General features: G+C 50.0%; 1 protein-coding gene across 1 annotated transcript; it reads right to left on the bottom strand.

Moving 5' to 3' along the window:
• Positions 1–775: 775 nt before the first annotated feature.
• CALCOCO1 (calcium binding and coiled-coil domain 1) lies at positions 776–15,898 on the bottom strand. Its single transcript, XM_001504546.6, has 15 exons — positions 15,732–15,898; positions 13,384–13,563; positions 12,973–13,075; positions 12,029–12,219; positions 10,391–10,549; positions 9,826–9,974; positions 7,831–7,921; positions 5,930–6,085; positions 5,472–5,726; positions 4,877–5,002; positions 4,270–4,365; positions 3,793–3,901; positions 3,365–3,564; positions 2,868–2,974; positions 776–1,875 (listed from the first exon to the last, which is right to left on the bottom strand). Exons 2-15 carry the CDS (start codon positions 13,537–13,539, stop codon positions 1,698–1,700), a joined length of 2,076 nt encoding a protein of 691 aa, XP_001504596.1. The 5' UTR covers positions 13,540–13,563; positions 15,732–15,898; the 3' UTR covers positions 776–1,697.
• Positions 15,899–20,978: the final 5,080 nt, after the last annotated feature.

Consider the following 20,978-nt stretch of genomic DNA (forward strand, 5'->3'; position numbering starts at 1 on the left):
GGATGAATGTGTTTTTGTGACTGTGCAGAGAGAACGTGCATATGGATGTCTGAAGATGGCAACAGAGGGAGAGAGGCATGCAGGGATGGGAAGAATATCAAATAGTCTTTAGAGGTAGAGGGTTTAGGGTGTGTTTTACTAAGTGGATATTCAAAGGTGTGTACTTTTTTTTTTTTTGAGGAAGATTAGCCCTGAGCTAACTGCCCCCAATCCTTCTCTTTTTACTGAGGAAGCCCGGCCCCAAGCTAACATCCATGCCCATCTTCCTCTACTTTATACATGGGATGCCTACCACAGCATGGCGTGCCAAGTGGTGCCATGTCCGCACCCAGGATCCCAGGCCGCCGAGAAGCGGAACATGCGCACTTAACTGCTGCGCCACCGGGCTGGCCCCAAGGTGTGCACTCTTAACAGGAGTAATGCCTGTTCCCTGGGGCAGGTACAGTGATGGCTGTTACAAAGGGTGAAAGTCTGAGCAGTGGAAACCTCCCCCACCTTCCAAGACACGCACCTTGGCCCAGAACCCTGGGTCCCATCCCATCCCACGCTGGGACTAAACTCTGAGCAGAGCCAGGGCAGACCCATCAGTTTCCTCCCTTCCCCACTGCAAAGGTTCCTCCCTCCTCCTCTTCCCACTGGTGGCCAGCTCACCAGGAGGCACAGTGGGAAATACTGCCTGGTATCCTCCCCAGGAAGCAGGGAGGAGCCCCCACCTACTCCCACACTCCCCGCCCCCAAGAGCCAGCTGTCCGGACAACCTTTCCTCTAGGCACACTTCATGATAAGAACACATTTTATTAGAATAGTTACACATACCATATAAATATATTTGTCCAAACTACAGGTCGGGGGAGGGACATTGGGGAAAGCTCTTATTGCTGTGGGGGAACCTGGAGCGGGAGGAAGGGCTGGGAAATGGGGACACCTGGGACCATTTGTTCCCCCCATCCCTCACCGAAGGCACAAATGCATTATTTCTTTCCATGTGAGGACATGGGGGGCGGCGGTGTGGCAGGGAAGGGCAGGAGATAGAGTACAGAAAACCTCAAACATACAAAAGAAACCTCCAAACTTAATACCTAATGGTATGGAAGGGGCTGGGCTGGGGTGCGGAAGGCCACGGTAGGGGAGAGAAAGAGGAACCAATGAAGCTCAGAACCGAAAGAGACCTGAAGAGGTCGTGATGTCCATGCTGCAGCCTCAGTGGAGGCCCGAGAAAAGTCAGGTAAACAAACACAGACCTCCGATAAGAGGGTGTGGGCCCCAGGGACTGGCTTTGGGGCATCAGAGAGTGTGTGAGTGTGAGTGTGAGTGTGAGTGTGTGTGTGTGAGTGTGTGTGTGTGTGTGTGTGTGGTGGTGGTGGTGGTGGTGGTGTGGGGCTGGTGTGAGTGACAGAGCAACCAGGGCTAGGAGACGGTGATTCTCTTCCTCTTGGGGAAGGCCTCCTCCATCCTGGTTCCTCCCAAACCGCTTTCAGGGGGTAAATTCAGCCACTGCTTCCAAGAAGGACCCCTGCCTGGACAAAAGAGCCAGGAGGAGAGGATGAAGTTGGAAAGCTTGGGATGAGAACGGCACACGGGAGTGGTTCTTAGGGAACAGAATATCATGGAGCCCCAGTGTGTTGGGCATAAGTGTATGTGCATGAATGTGTGTGTGTGTAAGTGTGTATTTTGTGCATGTACTGGGGAGGGTGAGATCACTCAAAGGTGAAAGGGTCCTGGGTGCTGAAGAAGAAGTGTCCATCCATGTGGTCCTCCAGGGCATCCTTATCACTCTCAGCTGGGAAGCGCTCCTTACAAATAGGGCACTCCTTCCACGGGGGGGTGGCAGGGCCCCCAGTGCTGGCCTCTGACAAGGGACCCACTGCAAACCCACTAAAGAAAGACAGAGGGGAAAGGAGAGGGTCAGTGAGCCCTGTTGCCTTCTTGACTTGCGGACCTCAGGGAGAGGGACCCATATACCCGGGCTCCCAGATTACCCTGTTCCTAATGCAGCTCCCAGTAGTTCTCTCTCCTAGCCTCTTCTACAGCATCTTTCTGCCCAGAATGTTGGAAGCCTTAGTTTCCTGGCTCCCTGTGCCCTCTCTTCTTCAGTCCCTGCTGGTTGCTGTAGTGCAGAGCCCATCCCCCAACCTCCTGTTCTCCTCCCTCCATCTCCGTCTGCTGCCTAATGAGGCTGAAAATGAGTCTGACATCGTCCTTCATCTTCCTGCTCCAGCCAAGAAGAATGACAGCATCACCCCCTTCCTGCCTGAGCCCATCTCACATCCAGGCAAAGCCAGGGGCGAGATGATAAAATCTCTCTTCCCCCTACCTTCCCCTCTTGACTGTGGAAGAAAAGGGATGCAGTGGGGGCCAATCTGATACCTGAACCCCCACCCCTGCAAGCCTCACTGCCCAGAGGGTCCCCCAGGGAAGGCAGGAAAGAGGGACAGCATCTCAGAGATGGCCAGTAGGATGCTGAATCCCAGCCTTCTCTCTGTTCCTGTCCCTGGGGGCCTTGGTCACCTCCCTTCCTCCCCGATGGAGCCTAGGTACCTACCTGGTGGCTGGGGAAGGGGGAGGGACAGGAGAGAGGGGATGCAGGGCAATTTGGGCTCCATGGAAGATGGTGCTAGAACAACACGAAGCCAGTTAAAGGCAGGGCCTCTGAGTGCACATGTACATTAAGATGGGGGCAGGGATTACCTGGACGCACCTAGGATTTGGAGTGCTGGCTAATTTTCTGTGTCAACCACACCTTTGTCTCCTTTTCTTGGCTGAGGCCAAGAAGAGGGAAGTCGGGGTAAGGGCATGGGGACTGTTCATCTGGATGTCCTTTCTACTGGCATCCTCCCACTTCCCTCTTGTCCTCCCTCTGCACCCACCTGGCCATGTCATAGAAGGCACTGCCCAGTTCAGGAAGCAGCAGGTTGGCCTCCTCACCCCCACTCTGCACAGCTGCCATCAGGACTGACTTCTCATCTTCAGCCTCCTGGGCACCAAAAAGATAGGGTTCCATTTTAGGGGAGCGTCCCACGATGGGGGAGTAGCTGTGGGACAGGCAAGGGAAGAGGAGCCTAGGGCGGGACAGAGAGCAGAGGGCTACAGGCAGAGTGGGTGGGAGAGGTGTTCTGGTGGGGGCCAGTGGATAAGAAGAGAATGAGTGGGGAGCAGGGGCTGGCAGCAGTGAGGCTAATGGGTAAGACTGGGTTTTGGGGTGGTGTCCGTTGGGTGCCTTTGGAGAGGCTGGGTCTGTCTCCTAGCCCCTAACAAAGAAAGAGAGCCCTGTATGGCTAAGACTTCCTGCTCTGGAGGCTGGGCCACCTGGGTTAGGCCCTACCTCCTCCTCCCTGGCCCTGCTCTGTCTCTTCTCCCTGCTCACCGAGTCAGAGCTACTGTCCTCAGCTGGCCCTGAGAGGTGGGGAGCAATGGGAGCCGGCTGGCTGATGACAACTAGGGGAGAAGCCTCTCGTGGCCCAGCAGGAGAGGAGCCTGGGTCTCCGTGCTCACACAGGCCATAGGGTGGCAGTCTCATGTCTTCTGGGGACTCATCCTCTGAGTCTGTCAGAGGCGCTGGGCAGCCTGTGGGAGAGGGAGCGGGCAGAGAAGAAAGGATGCTTTGTTAGAGGGTTGGATCAGCTCTGGCTCTTCTGCATGAGGGATACAGTTAAACTAGACAGGCCAGGGTCTGCGAAGGCAAAAAGGCACACACAGACGGCAGAGGCAGCTCCCAGAGGGGTCACGTGGAGCTTTCCCAACGTGGGGAGGTGGAGTGGGGAGGAGGTGTCACCAGATTGGGGGTGTACATACTCAGTCCCGCAGCACCCTCCTCGTCCTCTGTGGCAGCGTCCTCATTCCACTTCTCATCTGCCACTTTCTCCAGGCGGGCCTCCAGCTTTCTCATGTACTCCAGCAGTTCCTGGAGTTGGGGAGGTGCGAAGGGCTGGGAGGGTGCCAGCCCTGCTGCCCTGCTTCCCTTGCATCCCAGATGAACTCTGAACTCCTTAGGATTAGATGCCTTCACCAAAGGGCGGGACAGCCTGAGGCAGCTCCTCACCGCCTCCCCCGGGAGCCCTCCTTCACCCTTCCATCCCTCCCTGTGCCCAGCAATCCTCCACTGTCCTGCCAAGTCAGCTAACAGAAGGCGCCATGGTCCCATTTTTAGCCTCTGGGCCAAACTCTTAGAGATACCAGTCTCTAAGCCAAGAGATGACAAGAAGATACAAAGTTCCTAGCCCTCAGGTCCTCAACTCTGGCATCCGGGGAACCTGAGTTATGGAGTCTCACCTGCTTCTCCTCCTGCAACTGCTCCTTTTCCTTCTGGAGCACGCGCAGGGCTGACCGCAGCTCTGTCAGCTCCCGCTTGCTCTCTGACAACTGCACCTGAGGGCAAGGGCTCAGATGGGATCTGGAGCCTAGAATGGACCTCCCAGAACTTGGGCTCTAGGACCTGGACCCAACAACCGAGAACCATATCTCTCTGTGCCTTTGCTCCTCTCTTGCTTCGACACACACAGAGGAAGCCCCAACGTTCTTCTCCCGTGAGTCCCTTGTCTTGGCCACAGGAGACTCAGTCACCTGAGTCCTAGTGTCTGCCTCTTGGGTGTAGACCTGGATGACTGCTTCTGGGCTGGGTGCAGAGGCCTGGGTCATAGTGGGGGCACTCTGTAATTCTCCTAAGTCATTCTCACTAGGCCTAGAATGTGTGCCCTGAGAGCAGAAAGGAACATTGCATGTTTCAAACCAATGAGGGCTGGGAGGTGTGCAAGTGAGATGCCGCCCAACAGATAAGTGAGCACCTGGCTCTTCTGAGTCCACACTCAAGACAGAGGGAAGGGGCACTGATGTCTCAGGAGGCCAAGGACCAGGACTCATGGGTGGCGGGGCATCTCACCAGACTAGAATCCTTTTCCCGGGCCAGTTCAGTCTTGTACACTTGATTCTGGGTCCTCTCCTCCTGCACTGCCTTTTCTAGTCGAAGAATCTCTGCACTCAGCTTCAGGATCTTGTCCTTCTCTGCCTGGGATTTGGCCAAAAAGGAATATAGAAGGGTAAAGGTGATGAAAAAGGGATACCACTGGCAACAGCCCCATCCCTCACGGTGTCCCCTCCTTTATTTAATGGAATATGTGGGGAGCAATTTCCCCTTCTTGCCTTCCTCATTTCCTATACTTCCCAAATGAAGGAAGGGACTTGACAGCAAGGCACCTTGCTGATCAGGAATGGGCATTATGGCAAGGCAGGGTGCCTAGGATGGTAAATGTTTCTGAATAAAGATGGTAACCAAGGAAAGTGCCATGGAGATCAGGATTGGGACACTCTGCTTAGGGATGGGTCACACCTGGACAGTGAAGTATTCCTCCTGCGCAGCCCCTCCCAACCCCTAAGGCCTCTAAGGTTCCACGCCCCTTTGTCTCCTCCCAAGGGATCTGGCCACACAGAGGTGGGGGCCGTGGCTATGAGCTTGCCAGGTCCCCCTGTCCCTCTACCTCCACACTCTGCAGGAGCCCTGCCCGCTCCTTGCTCCACTGGCTTTTTTCCTCCTTCAAGTGCAGGGTGAGCTCAGCCAGCCTGCCGTTGACTCCAGCCACTTCCAGGCGGCTGCGGTGTAGCTCGGCCATGGTGCGGTCCCTGGCTCCCGCTGCGCTGGCCAACTCCTCCCCAAGGAGGGCGGCTTTCTGCTGGCTAGAGGCTGCAAGCTCCTGGGCCCCTCGAAGCTGCTCCTTCAGGGGCTCCAGCTCAGTCTCAAGACAAAGGAGGAGACGGAGATGAGAACTCCCAATGAATCATTTGTGAAGCAGGAAGGTACCCAGCCTCCCTCCTCCCCCCTGTACATCGGGACTCAGGATTGCTTGTTTAGTCATCAGCCATGTCTTTTCTCCAGACTTTTCTACAACTAGCCCGTGGAACTTTCTCTGCTTCCTGTTGCCTAGGGGTCTTCACTCACCACCCGCTGCTGGGCCTGGCCTAGGGTTTCCTTCATCTGGGCCACCTTGTCCTTCAGTCGCTGGGCCTGAGCACTCTGCTCCTCCTGCCGGCCCTTGGCCTCCTGCAGCTCCAAATTCAAGCGATGGTTCTCCTGTTGTGCCATTTGGAGCTCAGCCTGATGGAGGAGGGGGAGAGTAGGTAAGGAAAGGGATACACGTATTTGGGGTGGTGAGGGAGGTAAACCACTGTGATGAGTGAGGTCAAGGTTCCAGTTCTCAGATTTAACACAAACTCAAGCATTCAGCTCTTGCCAGCCCTTCCTGGGTTCCCAGCTCAAAGCAACTCAATCCTGAGCATCCAGTCTCCAGCTCCTGAGATGAGGTATCTGGCGTTACAGCCTGAATCTAGGTATCCCATGTCCCATTTCTGCTTCCCCACTCTTCCTTTTAAATCAAAACTCAGTCTGCGTGTCCTACGGGCCCCTGAAACTCGGCATATTCTCCCTCCCACTCCACCCCAGGCCTTCCCACTCTTACTTCGGTGCATGGAACTACCCTCTTCCCAAGTCCCCCAGGCTGGATACGCTGGTGCCATGCTTGGCTCTGTTCTCTGCCTAGTGGCCCACAGAAAAGCCTATTGCTCCTTCATCCGCTATCTTGTTCACAGCCATTTTCTCTCTTCTGCTATTGTCACAGCCTCTATTCTCACTCAGACTCTGGTCATTTCTTGCTTGGACTACTGAATAACCTCACAACTAGTTCACTTTCCACAAGGCAATCAGATCCATCTTCTATAAGTACAGTTCTTTAAGGCCACGTCACCCACTTGAAAATCCTCAATGCCTCTCACTGCTGACAGAATAAAGACTAAACTCAAGATCCTCTACCGTCTGACCTCCATCTTATCTCACACTCTTCACCCACACATTCAGCTGCCTGGAGTGTTCTACACTCTAAGCCTTTGCTTGTGTCCTTCTCGGATCCTAGAATGGCCTCCATTCATCCCTGTCTACCCAAAGTCTACCTACTCTTCACTGCTGAGCAAATGGTTTTCAAATAACCTTCCACGGAAGCCTAGGAGTCTGAAGAGGCAATTTAGAGGTTCTGCAGATATTTGATTTGAACTGCGTCTAAATTATTAAGAATTCTGTTAAAAGCCAATGCACAAACTCACAAGTTAACACACTGGAGATCACCACTCCAATGAGATGTGCTTCCAGGTTAATTCGTTTTTGTGCAAACCTCAGAATAAAATTTCTATTGTATTTTCTATTTAAGTGAAGAGCAAATTGAGATTGCAAGGCGGATAGTTTAAAACATGTTATTTGCACCTACTTGTGTGTGAGACTCAAGGTGTTCTTAATGTTGTACAACCCAAACGAAACACAAAAATACACTGGCTGCCGAGGCTGACAGAACGGCCGTCCATAACCTCCAATTTTGAAGTCTGGTACCCATCAAAATGACCTAGCTGCTTTCATCACCTTATAAGTAAATGATATACATTTGAATTTATAAACATAAGTTTGCAGTAATCAAATATCGCTTATATTTATTCAATGAGGTTCCACATAAGATGTCAGCTTCATTGTGGGGCAGGAAGGAAGGGTTCTGCTGCTAAAAAAGTTTGAAAATAGAAGGCTAGTTTATGCCCCCTTTTTAAAAGCCCTTTCTAACGTCCCTACAAGATGTGCTCTCATCCACCTCTGTGGGGCATCATAATGCTCTATTATACTTCTCTGGTGACACTGATTATATTCCACTTTGACAAGTCCTGATTTGGGTACACGACTGATGCTCCCCAGGAGAGTGCACACAACAGCTTCTTTACATCTTATCCCCATCAGTGCCCAGCACTCAGAAGAGACTCAGTCAACACTAGACGGACAACGGAGAAAGCGAACCAACATGGAGCCCTTACCTCACTTTGCTCCTTGTCCGCTTGCACCTCCTTCAGTTGCCCAAGGAGCTTCTCTTGTTCCCGAGTCAGAGCCTTCACTGTGTCTCTAACCCTGTGAGTGGGGTACAGAATGTCAGAGAACCCACTGGTCACCAGAGAAAGGAGGACTCAGACTCCTGTCTTGAGCTCCTCTTCTGGTGCTCCTCAGGGCCCAGACCTCCACTTCTCTCTGGGGTGCTCAATCTTCAAACCAAGATGCTCCTGTTCTATGCCCTAAGCACCCAAGATTCCTGGTTCTAGAGCACAATCTAGAAATAAGGAGTTTTTCTTTTCTCTTTATGTATCACTTTAAGGAATGTTCTGCTGATGGCTTCCTGGTTGTTTTCACTTAATCAAGAGACTGGAACCCAGTCTTTCTAGACAGGTGACAGTCATTATTGATTATAAACTTTTGATCTAGATCAGAAGTTGGCAGATTTTTTTTCTGTAAAGGGCCTGATAGTAAACATTTTAGGATTTTCAGGCCATGCAGCCTCTGTGGCAACTACTCAATTCTGCCATTGCAGTGTGGAAGCAGCCATAGACAATATGGAAATGAAGGAGCACAGCTGTTCCAATAAAACTTTATTTATGAACACTGAAATCTGAATTTCACATAATTTTCACATGTCAAAATATTCTTCTTTTGTTTTTCAAACATCAAAAATTGTCAAGACCATTCTTACCTTGTGGGCTATACAAAAACAGGCTGGACTTGGCACGTGGGCCACAGTATGCAGACCCCTGGTCTCAAAAGTCCTTAATCCTTTCCAGATGCTCAGCCTGATCCTTGCTTTTCTCTCCTATGACTTAGAACCTAGGCATTTAGTGTCTCCCGAGGGCAAGAACATACCCTGCACTAAAGAAGCCTTGGGGATCAACTCACTTTTCACTCTGGGCCTTGGGTAGGATGACCCTTTCCCTTAAAGAGTTAAAAAAGATAGCAAATCTACCAGTACTGAATGAAAGAAAATTATGTCATTTGATGAAAGAAAGAACTAGAGTGTTTGTCCTGGTGAAAATCTGAAGGACAGGCATGGGAGGTGCTATTTGGTAGAAATACTAGCTGTGTGGTAGAAGAAAGAAATTTCTCCTATGTGGCTCCAGAGGTCTAAACCAGGACCGATGAGTGAAAGTGAGAGGAGGGTAGAGTTTGGCTTAAGGCAAGAGATACAAAAAGGACAGCTGTCTGATATCGCAGGGGGCTGCCCCCTGAGGTAGTGATCTTCTCTTGCACACCCTCTTAAATACCTTACATTCTTCCCAACGCTAAGATTCTAGGACTTATACCTATTATCAGGCAGAGATTCCATAACATTCCTGCATCACCAGTTTGAACATTTCCTAATAGTGAGAACAGAGTGTAATCTTATTCTTTGCTGTAGCAAAATCTAAAATCCACCCTCTCTTATCTTTTTTTCTTTTTTTTGAGGAAGATTAGCCTTGAGCTAACATCTGCTGCCAATTCTCCTCTTCTTGCCGAGGAAGACTGGCCCTGAGCTAACATCCGGGCCCATCTTCCTGTACTTTATATGTGGGACGCCTACCACAGCATGACGAGCCAAGCAGTGCCATGTCCGCACCTGGGATCCAAACCAGTGAACCCCAGGCCGCCGAGAAGCGGAACGTGCGAAGTTAACTGCTGCACCACTGGGCCGGCCCATCACCCTCTCTTATCTTGCACTGACTGTTCCATCCATTCTGTTCTTCCAAATCCTCCCCTCCTAGCTCCTCCTTAGCCTTTGCTGGCCAATAAATGGTAACTACGATTATTTCTGAAGGTGAAGAATACAGAATAGATTAGGAAAGACGGAAAAGAGCTAGGCAGAAAAAGATATCCCCCGTAATTGGAATACCGTGAGTGAGGCTGAGAAGGGAAAGAGGAACCATGTGAGAGAGGGAGCAGGTTTGCCTGCCTGAAACAGGAGAGTCACAGGAAATGAAGGGGAATCACGGGGATAGGGGAGGTCCCCTCACCTATCCAGCTCCACCTCCTTTGTCAGCACTTTCTCACTGATGGTCTGGATGTCATCCTCCAGCTCCAGGATGCGTGCCACATGGTCTCCCTGTTGCCGGCTCAGAATGTCCCTCTCTTCCGTGAGCTCCCCGTGGGACCGGGAAAGCCCCTGGAATTAAGGTTTCCCCAGAAGAAGAGAGAAGTTGGGACTTATCTCTCAAAGAGTGGAATCAAGGCTTAGGAGGAACATACCAGTGTTTGACTGTCCCCACTCCTCATACCCCACAGCCCGTCACCTTCCTTGCAAAAGAAATGGAAGGGGAACATCCCCCTACTGGTGAATACAGCCACCTCGCCCTACCCCAGCATTCCTGTGTTCAAACAACTGAGTCTCAGGACAAATTTGGGGCATGTCCCCTTTCATATCCAGTTTAATCCCACCTGTTACCTCTTAAACCTATTTCTTTGATGCCAGAACCATCTCAAAGCCCCACTAACATCTCCCCTGTACCCTCTTCACTGGGTTCAGATTTTGGACCCTGGGTGAATAGCCAGGCCCCGTCCCCAACCTGACACAGCTCCCACCTTGTACTGCTCCGTCAAGTCTGCGTGCCCCTGCCTGGCGGTGGCCAGAGCTGTCTCGAGCTCCTGTACTCGGCTCCTCAGCTCTGTCACCTGCCCCTCCAGCTGCAGCTTCAGCTGCATCAGGTCATTCCTCTCCTGCTGGCTCTCGTCCAGCTGGTTCTACAGGGGCAGGATGAGAAAGGGGGTGTGCTTGTGGGCGCCCATCCTCAGGTCCGGTCCCCATCACTGTGCAGACGCATTTTGGGGTTGGGAAGTTAAATCAGTACAGGCTATGAGGACGCAAGTCGGGGGAGGCCTGGTGTGCTACTGAATCCTGCCCGCCACCCAGCAGACAAACCAGCTTCTGGCCTTCCTAACTGCCCACCCCTCTCTTACCTCTTCCCACCCAAGGCCTGGCCCCTTTGCTCAGCACCTGTAGGAAGGCCTCGTCTGGCAGAAGTCTTTCTCAGTCCACACAGATAAGAGGGCATGGCTCCCCTAACTTTACCCCATCTGTTCTGGAGTCAGACAGATGTGGCTTTAAGTCTCCAGTACAATTTTTACTAGCTATGTGACTTTGAACAAGTTACTTAACTTCTCTGAGTCTGTGTCCTCATCGGTAAGGCAATCCCTTAGCTTGGGTTGTTGTAAGGTTTAAATGAGAATAATGAATGTAAAAACAGAACACGGAGCTGGAGCTCACACATCTCTGACTCATGTAAGATATAAATACCTTCTTCCCATTCTTGTGTTGATACCATGTGTTTAGAGGGTTCTAGAGGGCAGGAGTTTGTCTAAATCATAGACAAGGTACTCATTCTCACCTTCTGAGCCTTCTTCAGGCCTGCCCTCCTGTCAAGGGAATGTACTTCCTCCCCACCTGGCCCTGGCCCTCACTTTCCTTCAGGAAATCTTCCTTGCTAACATCTGCCCTCACTCCCTAATTCTCCTCTATTTGGTCTAATAGAAAAATAATACAAGTCACATATATAATTTTAAACTTTCTAGTAGACACATGAAAGAGGAAAAATTAATTTTAAGGATATTTTATCTAATCCAGTGTATCCAAAATGTTATCATTTTAACATACAATCCATACAAAAATCATTGAGATGTTTACATTCTTTTTTAATGCTAAGTCTGCAAAATGCACTGTGGGTTTTACCCATACAGTACAGCTCAGTCTGGACCAGTCACGCTTCAAGTGCTCAAGAGCCACGTGTGGGCAGCGGCTCCAGTCTTGGACAGGGCGGGTCTGGGGCCCTATCCACCTGCTCTTGCTCCTCACTTGTCCTGAAGAGGGTCTCATCCTCCCCTCCCTCTGAGCGTTCCTTCCCTGGAGTGGCCTCCCGCCACACTCTGCATCTTCCTCCAGGGCCTAGGGCAGGATGCAGAGCTTGGAGAAGGAGGGCTCCAAAAGTTCTTATGAAATCTTGAGTGACGCTGGCCTGTGGGTGGCTTGCTTTCCTGCCTGACATTTTCCTGTTGACACTCAACTGAGGCTCCTTGAAGACAAGACTGTGTGTAACTCCCAGTGAGGTTTTCGGCTGAGGCTAGAGCCGGGGGTGGGGTGGGGGGGTCGGTGAAGCGGGAAGGGGCCCTCGCAGTGCTGTCCTCCCACTCCCTTGCCTGGGAGCAGCTCTGCCGCTCTGTTCTCACCTGCAGCACAGTTGCCTTGGGAACAACCAGCAGGATGTCAGAGCCCCCGTCAGTCTCCTCCAGGGTCACCAGTTCATCCATGGGCCTTGGCTCTCGGAACTGGAAAGGGGGGCTCTGCCCACACACCCGGCCCTGGCGGTTCACGTAGCGGAACTGGTAGAGCTGGGCTCCTGGTTTGGGCAGGTAGCTGGCTGTGGGAAGAACAGACCCAGGATCCCAATATGATCCCAGGCTCTCATGCACTCAGCAGGTCCTCCTCCCCCTGGGTGTGTCTTGGTATCCACTGTCGTGGCTCCAGCCCCTTGCCCCCTGTTCCATATACTGTTTTCTCTCCTCTCCACCTCCTGCAGGCTATTTCTGTTCCCTGGGATACTCTTCTCCCTCCTTTCTGCCTAGCCCTCCCTTTCCTCTCCTGCCCAAACCTACCCTCTACCATTTATTAAGCGGCCACCATGTACCAGGCACTGCGCTAACAGCTTTACCTGTATCATTTTAATCCTCATACAGTCCCTGTAAGCCAGGCATCATCCCCTTTTGTGGTTAAGATAAGAGACACAGACAGCTTAAGTAATTTTCCCAAGGTCAAATAGCCTGTAAATACTCGAGCTGAGATTTGAACCTAGGTCTTTCAGAATCTAACGACCACCATCTTCTCAATATATGACGCCGCCTTTCCCTCTTCCCTACCCCCAGCCCCTCCTCCTTTTGGTTGGAGGCAGGATTAGCTGCCCTCTACAGTTCTTTCTATCTCAAAATCCATGATTCCGTGATAATCCCATGATTCTGTGTCTGCTGAGCCCTGTCAGATGTATTTCTTATTTTACTCATTAGCACTTATTTTTCTTTGTCCTCTGTGCCTAACTTTTACGTTTCTGAGCCCACTACCTTCTTCTAAATCTCCATCCCCCTGGCTCCTCTCTCTGGTTTTCCATCTTCCCTTGTACCTTGGAACTGGACACTGGCATGGACAGGGGCACCATCGGTTGCACTTTCAGGCACCGAAGACCACACAAATGTGTGGTAATCCCGAACACATGCTGCCTCCACCTGTGAAGGCCCAAAGTGGGAGAGGGGTGTCGTGGTAGAACTACCAGCTAGATGGTAGAAAGGGCTGAGGGGTTGAACGGGGGGATAGGATGCGGTTATGATGGCAAGGATGGTGAGAGTGAGGAAAGTGGAGGGACACTAATGTGTCAGGAGAGAACAAGGCTAAGACAGGGAGAAGATGGCCTCTGTCATGTGTGACATCCTTCTCCCTTCTCTATCAACATGAGAGAATCCAAGAACCTAGTCATTCCCCTTATCCCAACCAACCCATGGCTGATAAACCTGAGCCAAAGGGGTTCCAAGGATACCTTGAAGATGCCAATCCAGTCACTGGCACTAGGCATGGTGCCTGGGGGAAGGGTGTAGTGACATTCCACCTTGGTGTTGGGGATGTAGGTCCGTGCTACATTCAGAAAGTTGACTCCACCCCGGGATGGGGCCCGGCTTAGTGATGATTCTTCCATCCTGCCCTTGAGATAGATGCTCTCCTATGAAACAAAGGGTTAATGTCCTAAAGTCTCTCCACGCCATCTTTCTCCCCCAACTCCATCCCCACACCCCCACAGCCCCTGCCACTACACCTGGAGGTGAAGGCATATCTGCTTTCCAGCCCCTGAGGGTTATAATACCCTTAGAGGTATCATTCTTAGACTCCAGGACATAGGTCTGGCCTTCTGAGTCAGTCCCCATCCTGTCTCACACTGCATCCTCTCTGAGTCACAGACCCTTCCTAGAGTTGAGATCTCTCTAATTTCTGCTCCCTTTTCACAGCCCCACTGACCAAATCTCAGTATCCCAGGCTCTGCCCCTCTCAGTCCCTCCTTTTCCACCTCTTAACGTCCTTCATCAGCCTCCATCTCCCTGTCCCATCCTTCACATCTTCTGGCCTTGGAATTCAAAATCCAACTGAGGTGGGGGAGCCCCTTCATTCTGAGCAGGTCTCCGTGCCCACGCCAGCTGTACCCAGGAATGACTTATGACACCTGAAAACAGCAATAACCTCTGAAAGTAATGACTGAGTCTTCAGAGCAGGAATATGGCTGGGAGGACAAGAGCCCAATTCTCAGGCCCCTGAACTCTCCGTGCTCTCCCCATCTCAAAGCTGTCTATCCCCATAAATAGAAAAAAGCTGCCGTTCTCATCCAAGAGACAAAGGGAAAGGGAGGATAAATAGAAACACAGGTTCTGTCCCTCAACTTCATTACTCCAGGAAGTCAAGAATTGTGGAGGTGGCTGCTTCAAGGGTGGAGCGAAACACTTGGCAGGAACGTGGTGGTGTAGGGAGATGGAATGTGGGGGCCTGGAGCCAGGAAAGCCCCGCCCCTGGCCAAGGCACAGACTGGAAGGTGGGAAGTAAGGGGCTCTGAGAAGGGGAAAATGTATATATAATGTTGAGAGGAGGGAGAGAAAGTTCAAAAAAACCCTAACATTCTTCTCTTCGGGTCTTGCCTGGAGTGGGACTAGAAACCTGCTGGTTCGACTGTACGTCAACCCAGCTCTAGTGTTCCCCGCCCCATTTTCCCTCTGCTTCCCTCGGCCTCAATTCCAAGTGCCTGAATCCTTCCATCTGCTTGGATTGGTAGTGGGAGGCATGCTATAGGATGGGATTGACAGGGAGAGGTGTTCCAAGCTAGTGGGGAGAGTTAATTGGAAAATCTGGGGGTGGGTGAGGAAAGATAACAATAACAGTTAAGAGAACTCCTCAGCCCAGAGTTGTGAGATGACCATCATCATCTCTCCAGCCCCCTAATCTTCACCCTGTGTCAGCCCCAGCTGACAGCATCCAATCAGCCATGGCCACTAGTCATGTGCATGCCCCTAAACATCACAAACCCACACCAGTCTGAAATCAGAGGGGTAGGAACTTTAAAAGACAGAAACACAGTACAAAAGGAAAGGTGGGCCAGCTCTACAAAAAGGAGCAACTTCTCCCTCCAAAACAGAGATTGACTAGAGAACAAGAGGTTTCTCTGGATTTTCATCTCTCTGAAAAATCCTTAGTTAAAACTAGTGCATGTTTCCTCCAAACACAATTCCTCTGGCTTTCTAAGGGGATGAATTGTCACTAAAGATCTAAGCCTGGTGATCCCCCACTACTCCCCACAAATAAAATCCATAACAGCTGGAAACATTCCCCAGGCCTGAAGAGAAAGCTCTGGGCACCTAAAGTGTATGTGTGTGGCTAGATTCAGGTGTTCACACGAGGGGGGTGTCCCACCCCCCACTCTGTAGGGCTCTAGAGTTCCTTGACGTTCTACAACTTGGGAGGTTTTTTTCTCCAGGGATCCAGCGTGGTAAAGGTTTTTGGTCGGGGGTGCCGGGGGCAAGGGGAAAGGGAAGGTTTGTAGGGGCCAAGTCTTGCCTGGGAGCGAATGAACCAAAATTTCACCTCCCCCAAACTCCCTGAAGCGTATCAGGCTTTCTAGAGAAGTACTGAGAGGTAGGTGAGAACAATGAGGGGCAACCCCCTGATTCGGGCCCTCTCGAGACCAAGAACTCCCCAAAACAGTAGGGGTGGCATCCCCAGTACGGAAAGTGTTAAAAGACAAACGCTCTTGCATCCCCCTTCTACAGTTCTCTTACATTATCCTTTCAGAGACTGGAAATCGGGGTGACCCCCCATAAGATCGCCCCCAAATTAGGCCAAGTTTCTTACCCCACAGACGGATCAGCTGTTCCCTCACCTTTCACCAACAACAAAAACAGCACTCCGACTCCGGGAGGGGAGGGAGAAGACTGGCGGCGAGGGCTTCTGGGTTTTGTGGTTTCTCTGCGTCCCTTTGCCGGGGAGTCGGCTCGGAACTGGGACTACGAATCCCAGGAGGCTGTGCGCAAGGAGGGCGGAGCAGAGGGCGGCCGTGGCGGCGGCCTCCCCATGGCATCCTGGGAGGCGTAGTTCTCACGTCCATGGCAGCTAACGAGGGTGTGTCCACCGAAGGACTTCAAGCCCCATGATTCCTTAGGAGGGGGCTGGCTGTATTAGTGGTGACTGCTGGTTTGTAACGTGCGTGGTTGCGGGTGGGGAGGAGTTACGGCTCTAACGCCGTCTGTGCGTATAACGCTTTGAGGGTGTTGGAGCGCTTTCGAGTATACCTTCCCGTTTACTTTTCACAAAGACCTGTGAGGTCGGTAGTATTGTTATCTGCACTTTACAGATGAAGAAACTAAAGCTCAGAACGGTTAAGGAACCAGTGTAAAGTATCAAAGCTATAAGATGGTAGTACTCCGCCAGGGTTGCTGGACTCGGAGTGCAGTGCTTTGCCGCTGCCATTGAGGCGACCGGAACTGATGGCTGCGGCTGTGGTAGCAGTTTCTTCTTTGCGTTAAGCTCCGGGACAGCTTGTGCACCGCAGACATTTTTTGTCCAACTTGAGGGTTTCAATGCCAGGGGCCTGCCAGTACTCACACACCTGGACTGGGCTCCCCCAGTGTGGCCTCTAGGTCTAGGAAAAGGATCCATTGCCTGAGGGGTGTGTGTAGGGGGAGATGAAGTGAGAAGAACGAAGCTGAAAGAGGAGCCTGGCATAATTCAGGGCCGGTCACAACTCGCAAACAAGCCACTCACAGGGGCTGGTTTGCCCTTCCTTTTAACTGGCTTAAATTAATCAGGATGACAATACATGCTGTTGCTCTTATTTTTATTTAGGAGAGGTGAAAGATTCACCCTCCTCCCACAACCCAAGTCCTGTTAACGACTTGGGCGTCCTGCCCCGCCTCTCCCTCTCTGGGACCCTCTAGGTAGTCTGAGGCATTCAAAATGATCTCTCTCCCTGTCTTTGTATTAAGGGCTTACAGTCTGAGGATTGATTTGCTCTTCCTGGGTACCTTCTGTAATTCCCTGCTGCGCTAAGTTATGGAGCCTCTGCCTTTTCCAAGTTTTTTGGTAGTATTTTGCTTTTATGACTGAATAGGGTGTCTTGTGCCTGCCCTTGGGTGCCTTTCATCTGAAGATCTCCAAGCACTTAACAATAAGTCACTGGGCTTCACAAACATTAAGGTGACATGTCTATGTCATTAGTCAGGATTTATGAGTTAGAAAACAAGCTGTTGGATGAGAAGACGGCTCAAGGTCTGGGGTGGGTTAGGAGTGAGGCTTGTTCAGGGACCCAAGTCTCAAGTGTTCTTGGTTTTTGCCTTCCACCCAGAATAAAAGCTTGGAAGAAAACTCAGTCTCAACTGGAGCTAAAAATAATAACAACTTCCATTTACTGGGTGCTTATAATGTGTTTAAACTATGCTAAGAATTTTTCCATTTAACATGGCAGCCTTATATAGTAGGTCCTATTATTATCGCCATTTTACACATGAAGATTGGGGCACAATTAAGTGACTTACCTATGGTCATCCAAGTAGTAAGTGGTAGAATCAGGATTCAAGCGTAAGTAGTCAATACACCATACTCCCACCCCAGAAACTCCTGGTAGGTGATGCTAAGTCCTATTGTTCTAAGGGACAGTGCTATTAAATAATCAGGGGACAAATGTTCCCTTGCACTTACATGCAAGGCACAAGGTGATTGAAGCAGACTCATTGAACAAATACGTGTGTCAGGCACTATGCTAGCTATTCAATACATTTTGTTGAAGGAATGAATATAAAATATAGATATCTGAAGGATGGGTTGGATTTGGCTAGTTTGGCAGGACAAGGTCTAGGAAGGATAAGCTTATTTCAGGGTGAAGCAAAGATTCACAGGTAGGAATGTATAATGTTTACTGGAGCCTAGGAGGTCACATAAGAACAGCACATCAATTTCAACTTTTTTTTCTTTTAAACTTAGATTATTGGTAATGACTGCTGACATTGTGTTGTGAAAGATTCTGAGGAAAGAGTGCTGGGATTAATTAGTATTGTCTATCATGTACTCCAGATGGAAGATGGCAGTTGTAGTAGATTGATTTATTGTTTGAAATTATTTACTTTCTCCTTCCCTACCTGTTGCCACGTGTCTTTCAGTATCTCCTGTAGAAGGAGTATATGTCTCCTTTCATTGACTTGAACTTGATCATGTTTCATATTTTGACCAATGGGATGTGAACAGATGTGACTTATGCCATGTCTGAGCATGTGAGTTTCCACTTTCTTGTTCTTCTGTCCACTAGAAGGGGCATCTTTCACAGGAGAGTTGCTCCTGCCTGGGTCCTGAAATGGCCAGAGTCATGGAGGAGGGCTGCATCCTGCCCACAGCCTACAAACACATGAGTCAGAAATGAACCCTTGTTGCTGTAGCCACTGAGATTTTGGGATCGACTGCTGTTGCAGCAAAGCTGACTAATAGCCATACCTGGATAATGGTATCAAGTTTGAAAGGTAACTGATATCAGCTTTGAACGGTAAGTTTCAGCTAGAAGGTGGCAAATCTTGAATGCCAAGTGAGGCAGAGCCTGCTATGTGTTTATCAGAATCTCTTTCCTTCTTTTTCTTGGACACACAGCTGGACTGCATGTTTCAGTTTCCCTTTAAGTGACGTGTTCCACTTCCAGGCCTGGCCCTTGAAACCTCCCGAGGGAGATCCTTCATGTTCTTTCCTTTTTGGCTTGATGTATATGACCTTAAACACAGTGGCCTTGAAGTACAAGTGTTAAAGATGTGGGGACACAGGTTGGAAGGAACCTAGTTCCCTGAATCACCACTTGGCAGAGAACTAACTGCCTGCTAATCAGGAACATGCGTTTGGACTTCACTGAACCAATAAATCACTTGTGTTTTGCTACAGCACTAAAGTTTTGGGCTGTGTGTTTTATAGTAGCTAGTGTTTTCCTAACCAATCGTATGTCAGGCTAAAAAGTTTGGACTTGATTCCCGTGAGGAATAGGAAGTTAGTCACTGACGATGTTTTTTTTTAACAAGGGGCCTAATACTGTGAAGACCCGTGGAAGTGACAGTTATGGGGATTAAAGAATGCTGCCGAGTGAGGTTGTGAGATCTTGGGACTGTTGGTGTTTTCAGATTACAGGCGAACTCCTGACTGGGACCAGGGGAAGAGTGATGTGGTCTCTGGACGGCTCTCTAGAGGCTGTGGAAGGAGCTGCTGCGAAATGAATCCTATCTTCCTGAAGTTTAAAGTCTCTTTTCTCTTTTCTAAAAGTCCTAACTCAGGTATCGCTTCTCTAGCCCAGTGCCTGATGCATAATAAACGGGAAGCTGGTCCTGGGCTCGTGAGATGCTTTGACGAGCTACTGCTAGCCGAGAGCCTGCTATATGAGACGCGCTTTCACCCATCAAATTGTCACACTAACGTGCAAGGTGCTGTCAAATGCTTCAGACGGAGAAACTGAAACTCTAAGGGTGACTTGCCCAAGGTCTCTCAGAACAAACTTATTCTGAAACCCATCCCTTTCCCAATATAACAAGATGCTTTTGCAGAAAATCATAATGGCTAGTATTTACTGAGGACCTGCCATGTACCAGGCGCTCTGCTGGGTGCTTTCAAACATACAGAAGCAGCTGGCGTCTCAGCTATTGTAGGCTGTTACTAGTGTTTCCAAACTGTGGGCTCTGTGGGAAGTAGGTGCCACAGTCTGCTCGGGCTGCCATAACAAAATAGGCTGGGTGGCACAAACAATAGGAGTTTATTTCTCACATTTCTGGAGTCTGAGAAGTCCAAGATCAAGGTGCTAGCTGATTCGGTTCCTGATAACTCTCTTCCTGGCTTGTCGACGACCAACGTCTCACTGTGTCCTTACATGGAGGAGAGTGAGAAAAAGCAACCACTCTGGTCTCTCCTTATAAGGACACTAATTCCATCCTGAGGGCCCCACCCTCGTGACCTCGTGTAACTGTGATTACCCCCGGAGGCTGCATCTCCAAATACCATCACATCGTGGTTTACGGGCTTCACCATAGGAATTTGGGGTGGACGCATTCAGTCCCTAACTACAGGGAAAACATTGACATAATTTTAGGGCAAATTTGATTCTTTTGGACTTTTCTTTAGGGCCCCTGACCCATCTTCTTTTGACCCCTTAGTTCTTTGGCTCTATTTTCCTCTGGCTGGGTAGAAGGGTGGTCTAGGGTCTCAGTGACACTCAAGTCCTGTGCCTCCTGCTTCCCTCCATAGACCCACAGACCCTCTCTAATTTCAAAGTGTCCAGATCACCTTCATCTTTCCTTTATTAGCCGGGAGTAAGATGTGGCTCTGGGAACTCATCCATGCATTTATTCACATTCATTCATTCATATTTAATCATTCCACAGATTTTTTCTTCTTCTCCCCAAAGCCCCCCCAGTGCATAGTTGTATATTCTAGTTGTAGGTCTTTCTGGTTGTGGCATGTGGGACGCTGCCTCAGCATGGCTTGATGAGTGGTGCCATGTCGGCGCCCAGGATCTGAACCTGTGAAACCCTGAGCTGCCGAAGCAGAGCTCACGGACTTAACCACTCGGCCACTGGCCTGGCCTCTTGACAGATTTTTAATAAACATATGTGTCAACTGTTAGAATAATAGCCAGTGACACTTGTAGTTTTTTGGTTTCAAAGGCCTTTTACATTCTTAGATTCATTTGATCCTCACAACCAATACTATAAAGTGGGTCATGTTATTACTATGTAATTTTTATCATTGAAGAAAGCAATGCTTAGAAATATTAAATAACTTGATCAAAGTCACACAGCTAGTATGAGATTCAAATCAAGAATTTCTGACTCTTAAGTGCTCCCCTTTGCCCTCTATGCATCACAGTCCAAATTCTACAGTGCCTCAAGCCTTGTTTCTTGTGATTTTGGCCTCATTACCTCGATGCTGTATTGTTAGGGTAGGTATAACGGTTGCAACAGACAACCTCCAGATCTCAGTGTCTTAATGTGATAAAGATTTGTGTATCACATAGTCCAACGTGGATATCTGTGGTCAGGTAACTCAGGAATCCAGATCTGTTCATGCTGGGGATCCTCCATCTTAAAT

This window comes from Equus caballus, chromosome 6 (genome assembly GCF_041296265.1).
Source record: "Equus caballus isolate H_3958 breed thoroughbred chromosome 6, TB-T2T, whole genome shotgun sequence".
NCBI lineage: Eukaryota > Metazoa > Chordata > Mammalia > Perissodactyla > Equidae > Equus > Equus caballus.

Bases quoted from the DNA above. Each gene is read 5' to 3' on its own strand.
- CALCOCO1 (XM_001504546.6), bottom strand. From the start codon at position 13,539: ATGGAAGAATCATCACTAAGCCGGGCCCCATCCCGGGGTGGAGTCAAC. The intron at 7,922-9,825 runs GTGAGGGGACCT...CCCCACTCACAG, and splicing joins AAGGAGGTGGAGCTGGATAG to GGTTAGAGACACAGTGAAGG. The intron at 3,565-3,792 runs GTATGTACACCC...CCTCTCCCACAG, and splicing joins GGAGGGTGCTGCGGGACTGA to GCTGCCCAGCGCCTCTGACA.